Source organism: Olea europaea, unplaced genomic scaffold (genome assembly GCF_002742605.1).
Source record: "Olea europaea var. sylvestris unplaced genomic scaffold, O_europaea_v1 scaffold602, whole genome shotgun sequence".
Classification (NCBI taxonomy): Eukaryota; Viridiplantae; Streptophyta; class Magnoliopsida; order Lamiales; family Oleaceae; genus Olea; species Olea europaea.
In genome coordinates, this window is record NW_019264368.1 from 1 (window position 1) to 6,818 (window position 6,818).

The 6,818-nt window shown below is 34.6% G+C and overlaps 1 protein-coding gene and 1 long non-coding RNA gene across 3 annotated transcripts in view; both read left to right on the forward strand.

Annotated features, from left to right (window-relative positions):
- On the forward strand, positions 1-1,800 carry LOC111389631. 2 transcript variants are annotated; one of them, XR_002701762.1, is made up of 5 exons: positions 1-13; positions 131-180; positions 281-374; positions 1,215-1,299; positions 1,395-1,800. It is a non-coding gene; the product is annotated as an uncharacterized LOC111389631 (long non-coding RNA). The 2 variants fall into 2 exon arrangements; XR_002701761.1 differs by having other exon boundaries at positions 148-180.
- Positions 1,801-5,529: 3,729 nt separating this feature from the next.
- The window catches only part of LOC111389615 (calcium-transporting ATPase 12, plasma membrane-type-like), a 7,800-nt gene continuing 6,511 nt past the window's right edge, over positions 5,530-6,818 (forward strand). The window contains exon 1 of the mRNA XM_023014541.1: positions 5,530-6,808. Coding sequence (XP_022870309.1) covers positions 5,530-6,808 — 1,279 coding nt within the window. The remainder of the gene's footprint in view (positions 6,809-6,818) is intronic.

The following is a 6,818-nucleotide window of genomic DNA, read 5'->3' on the forward strand; positions in this document are numbered from 1 at the left end:
TGTATTTGGAAATGTAGGTTTGAATTTGATTTTGAAGTTGGTTTAGCATGGACAGTGCAACAACCTGATTACATCAAATCAGAATATGTTGTTTTTTATTATCTGATTTGTGCATATATTGAATTTTTAGCACTTGTTTCTGGTCAGGGTCCGGCATCTACCAATACAGCTACACAAGGGGTATCAATTTATTTTCCACTCTAACGATAAATAGTATTTCTCAATATGTTAACATCAGAAAGTGACCCATCCTTTAAATGATTGTATAAATTTTCACCAGGACACAAATGCAGACCCTGAACTTCTTGATGATTCTGATTTCTATCAACAATTACTAAAGGAGTTTTTCGAGACAATTGATCCAGCATCATCTGGTAAGATGCCTTGGCATTTAATATATATCATACCGTGCCGAGCAAATGTGAAATGGATTCGTTTAGGGTATGGTCTGTCGTTTTAGACTTGTTGCTATCTTCCCTTTGTATGATAGGTGCTATTAATTAAGCTACTTTTGGGGGTGTCACAGTGACAATATTTACACATATCCAATCTTGTTTTTACTATTTGGACACGTTATGCTTATTGGAGGATTTATTATTATTATTATTTTTTTGAACTTCATTAGGTTTTTATTGTGTTTCTTTTTCTCCCCGGGGTCAGACACCATTAATTTCCATATTGAGATTATACCTTTTCTGCTATATCCATCAATTGATGTGCACCTTTAGCATGGTCTATTCTAAAGGGCACATCACCAGAAGAAGGGGGGTTGATCTAATTTCATATTAGCTTACTATGTATTTTAAATTCCACTTGTTGCCCTTGTATTCCATCAACTCGAAAAGGCTATTGAATCTCTCCCAAGCAGTAGTGCAAATTCGTCTGGCATTTAAATCCCTTCCAAGGATATGAAGACAACTCATCTGCATGAAACCATACGTTTAACGGCAAATTTTCAGCTACTGAAATTCCCCAAGCCACCTTCCTTTCATGAGAGCATGTTTGGTTGTGTACTTTCCGAGTTAGTATATTGTCAAACATAATTTTCAAAGTTAATTTTAAGCAGAACTAAACATGGTCCGAGTCTTCTTAATTTATGGTCCTATGCAATTGTCCATGGAGCTTTTATGGATATTTACAAGTGGCCACAGGCAGTATAGAAAGGATTGATGATTCAATAACAACTTAACTGTTCTGATCTTGATTGGTGACAGAGAGTGCTTTTTATGCTATGAAAAGATTGCAAACAAAGAAACGAAAAATTGTCGACAGGCGTGCCTCAAAGAGTCGCAAGATACGGTAAGTTGCCAACGGTTTCATTATTTTGTTGATTCTTGACACCTCCCAAAATGTATTTTTACAATTGTCTAAATTCCTTGGGTTTGATCATGCAGGTATCATGTTCATGAAAAGATTGTCAATTTTATGGCACCTCGGCCCATGAATCTTTCTCCTGATGCATCTTTGATATTTCAAAATTTGTTTGGCCTCAGAACCCAGAAATCTGCTTCAGCGGTATAGCCTTCCGACTTTCTATGCTGCAAAACCGTGTGAGAATATCCAAGCTTGAAATTTCATTTTTGGTTCACATGGTTAAAACAATGGCCATAGAATGTTGTATAATTTGATCAACTTTCCAAGTATTATGATATCTTTGGTTGAAGGTTCTTTGGTAAAAATGTGCTGTTTGATGGCTTTCAATGGGTTTAGATGTCCCTTCGTATGGCAATGGTCCAATGGATATGGCCTCTGTAACTTCGACTATGAGGCAGGATATGGTGAAAAGGATTTATTTATTTATTTTTAAAATTTTAATTTTCTAGAAAAATCTTTTGTGACAAGGCAAGGGCTTTTAGGCCTTCTTCGTCATCCGTACTAGTGAGATGAGTAATGAGTAGTGTTATTCATTTAGATATCATTACTGGTGTTAGTGACGCTGAATCTTGCGATTTTATTTTGTCATTCATTTTTATTTTTCATGTTGAAATATATGTCTGTGATTTTCGATTAGGTTTAGGCTGCAAGGAAATAGAAATAGAAAACGTCATATGACATGACACGTGAAAAGGCTATTCTTGACAAGTGACACACGGTATGAATAGATAACGTTTTAAGAAAATTTATTAATATATAATAAGTGAAGCATTTGATTTTTAAGTAATAATTTAGCAAAGTACTGAAAGCGCTGGACTTGAAAAGATAGTGACGTATTCAAGTCCGTGACGTAGACTGAAGAGTGACGAAGGGGGTGACGATGTGAAGAATGAAGTAAATGGAGAAAAAAATCTTGTCATCCAACGACAAATATGATGTTGACGGGTCATGATGGGTTGACTATGTTCCCCCACTTTGTTGAATATATTTCTATCTTCTTTTCAATTGCAAATTTTTGGTATTATTTTTTTTTCTTTTTAAATAACATATTTTTCAAAAAGTTATTATTTCAAAATATATTCTTTTCCAAAATTTAATTTTAATGGCTTCAAATGAGGGCTCAAGTTAAAAAGTTATTATTATTTTTTACTGTCAAATAATTTATTTATTTATTTTTTGTTGTCGGACAAAATTATTGGTTTTATTCAAGAAATCTTCAAAATTTGAAATTTTGGTCAAAAGAAGTTGGTAGAGTGACTTCCCCCAAAAAAAGTTGATAATGGGTCTCGTCCAATATTATGGATATTTTTGCAAAAGAAAGAACTTCCTCGTTCGGTATTGATATAAATAAAATTTTAATTTAAGTCAAAGTCAAACAATCAATATAAATCAAATATTTCACGAATCTCATAATTTTTCAATTACACATTTCAAAATTTTTTGTTAAAATCTACTAAAAATTTAATTTCAACCTCTGGGATTTAATACTTTTTATATGTCATTTCAAACATTTTTCATTAAAGATATTTTTTTTTCAATTTTCATGGACCAAAAAGAATCTTCATCAACTTTTCTCTTTATTTTATTTTCAATAGCAATCAGAGAACAGCTTGCAAAAAAGTTTTGTTATTTTAATTGTTTTTCAATTTGTCAAATTATTAGTATTTTTAAAATAGTGTAGCGACTTGATATTTAAAATCGGTGATATTAGGGTGCATATTGTTTATGTTAATGACTCTAAAATAATAAGCCTTGTGGAAAGTAATATATACATAAAAGCAAAATTTTCTTGGTCTCCAACCTATTAGTCGAATCACAAGTTAGTTCTTGAGTACTTACAAACGAGGATCAAGTTAATCTCTTTATAATTTAAAGGTCGAAATCAAACTTTAATTTTAATTGACCACACATTTAATATAACTCACAATTACTAACCCTTATTCATCATTAATATATATCAAATTATAATTTCAACAACTTATAATGAAAATCAAGCATGTCTTCACCATTAATTAGACTCAATGGACACATTGCATCATATTTCTATTATATTGACATGACAAGGCATTAATGTTGTGCCACTAGTCTCAATGGATGGATTCGGAATTTTTCATTATCAACGACATATTTTTCAACTTTTCTCGAACGAAATAGAGTTCGGAGACATAGTTATTACTTTAGGATTAGAGACCGACGTTAAATTTAAGCTTAATTGCTAAGTCATACAATTTCAACGTACACATCACATTTGAATTCAAAGGCCAGGAGTGAGATTATCTCACGTCTTGCTGACAGTCGTATTGTGGGGGTTCGATTCCTGAGACATGGAATTGAACTTTTTGTAAGCGCAGTTTACAGGCAACTCTTGTTCCTTGACCTGTTGAGACATATCGCGTGATTTACCTCCCTCACAAAACTCTAAAGGTGGGATAATGAGGGCCCTCAAGATTGGAATTCAATCTTTATAATTGCAAAAGGTCGATAGATTGGTCAGCAAGTAACCAATTACAGCACTTTGAGTCTTTGACGATCTTGGTTTGGACACATTGTCATTTTTTATGACTTTTTATTTATTGTACGTTCAGCTCAGTCAGCCGAATTTGGCATCATGTGCCCGCCTTTGTTGAATATTTTGTTGGTTTAAGCTTCTCATTGATTCCAACTTCGTGGTTCCATGAAATAAAAAATATATGAGTTTCTATTTAGTATTGATTTAAATTAAATTTTAATTTAAATTGAAATCAAACAATTAATTTTAATCATATATTTCACAAGTTTCACAATTTTTCAATCGCACATTTTAAATTTTTTTTATTAAAATCTACTAAAAATTTAATTTTAATCCCCACCAAACAATGACTAAAAAATAATAGTATTGCCGTAAATATTGAGCCCATGGCCCCCAAGAATTCTAGAAACATAATATAATTCACTTATAACTTATAAGTAATACACTAACTATAATTGACCGAGATTATTATTCTAATTAGTGGGACAATGATGTGACTTTAGCTACTCGCAGTTGAAATTCAGAAAATTGTTGTGAGAAGAAAAAAAAAGTGCTTCGAGAAGCTCTATCCAATTGTACGATCCAATCAATTTAAGGGTCGGCCGTTATCATCTTGAAAATCGAGGTCCATGTTTGCAAAGCCTATAAAAAGAAATGTAGTTATATATTGATAAATAATTATCTACTGACAAAATTTAGACACTAAAACAAGTGTTACATTTAAAAGAATTTATATATTTAGAAATTTTTTTCAGAATTTTCATTTTAGGTAAAAGTAATCTTGCTTTTTATTAAGTTGCAGCACATTTATAGTAGTTAAAATCTCAAAAAATTATGCTGCTCAAACAGGGGTTGAGAGGCTGACACTTTAACCACTATCACAAGGGCTTGTCCCGACCTCTATTGGTGTAGCAGGTCCCCATCCCAAATGATGAAGTCAATCATGGTCGACAAGAAATAGACAGAGAACAAATTAATTTTTTGATATATAGTTCAAAGCTCCGTTATTCAAAGAATTTTTTATTTTATTCACTAGAGATTGGGTGTTAACATCTTTTCAAGTATATATTTTACATCTCATGTTTCCAACATTGATAAATATTCCAACTTTGTTTAACTTGATTATAAAAGTGAACATCTTGTTTAAGTTGTGTCTCTAATATAAAATTTTGTAAAATTTTTTATGAGTTATTCAAATTTTATTTTATGATATTAGGGTTATTATGATAGATGGAAAGCAGTGGGCAATTGTCCCCAACCAATTTGATCTAGCCTTAAGTTAGTATTCAACTTATGAAAAGATAATTAGTGCCACTTCCTCAAGAACCTTCTAGTCATCGACTTTAGCCAGCTACGTGGCCCTGTTCATTTAGCATTAATCCTCTATTTATACTCCCTAGTTTCATTAATTTTCTGCACACATAGACCAGTTATGGCCTCTCCACAAAGAAACAACGAAACCTCAATCCCTGCACCTCCCGATTCCATCACACATAGACCAGTTATGGCCTCTCCACAACGAAACAGCGAAACCTCAATCCCTGCACCTCCCGATTCCATCACACATAGGCCAGTTATGGCCTCTCCACAACGTAACAACGAAACCTCAACCCCTGCACCTCCCGATTCCATCACATAGACCAGTCATGGCCTCTTCACAACAACACCTCAATCCCACAATTCAAACCTCCCTGTCCAGCCAAGAAAACTGTCACGAGCGTGACAAGGTCCGTCATATTATACGAGAGAGGAACGTGAGTTCCTTGAGAGAATATGGTGGCGCTCCCATGGTTGCCGTTGCTTTCAATTCTAATATTGAAACAGGGCTTCAGACTGGTACAGCTCTAACAGCAGGATTGAAACAAGTCGATCCCCCCACTTTCACCAGCTTCGTGTTGGAGGAGTTGAACAGTGCTACCTTGCTTCCGCTCTTCGTCTCTGCTGTAATTTGCTTCACTGCAGGGATTGTCTTGGAAAAACCTGATTACGGATGGCCTGAGGGTGTTGACATACTGGTTAACATTCTTATTCTTGTCTTTCTACCTTCTATTCAGAAATACTGCACTGCGAGAAAAGATGCGAAAAAAATCAAGTTACAAAAGGTGACGGTAATAAGAGATGGGGAGCATCAAGCTTTGGCGGTCTTGGGGGTGGTGGAGGGCGATCTAGTTGTTTTAAAGAAGGGAGATGTCATTCCTGGCGATGGCTTGCTGGTGTTCGGGAATGAATTAGAGGTTGATAATAAGTTAGATTCCCGTATTGATTGCGAGAACAATCCATTTCTCTTTTCCGGTTCAAAAGTTGTCACAGGAGAAGGCCGCATGATCGTTGTGTCTATTGGTTCTAATACATCTCTAGGTGAGATGATGCTCTTGATGAACCGCAATCCGTGTGAAGAACCCTTGTTCCAGGCTCACATGAAAGCACTTAGCAGGACCATGGATTATATTGTCATGTTCATATATATAGTGCTTGCTTTGATGTTATTTTTCCAGCTCCTGTACACAAGAAACCGCCACAAGGACGACCAGAAGAGTGTTCAACCACCCAACTTGAACAACAAAGTGTCAGCCGAATTTGTAGAAACTTTGTTCAAAAAGATCTTGTTGAGATCGAGAGGTAAAATCATCATTCTGATCTATTCACTTACTATAATTGATCTAGGGTTGCAGGGTATTTTACCTCCGACTATTTCAGCTGCTCTAATATGCTGGAATAGGAATTTGAAAAAGAAGTATCAGATTCACCATAAGAATTTGTATGCTTGTGGTACCATGGGATTGACAGAAATCATCGTAATTTATGTATCCAATGAATTACCTGTGTCTCAATACCCACTAGAAGCTGCAAATGATCTTAAGAATAAAGGGGTTTCCATCGTATTGGTGTCAAGGGAAGATGAGAATTCTGTAAGAGCCATAGCTGGCAAGATGGG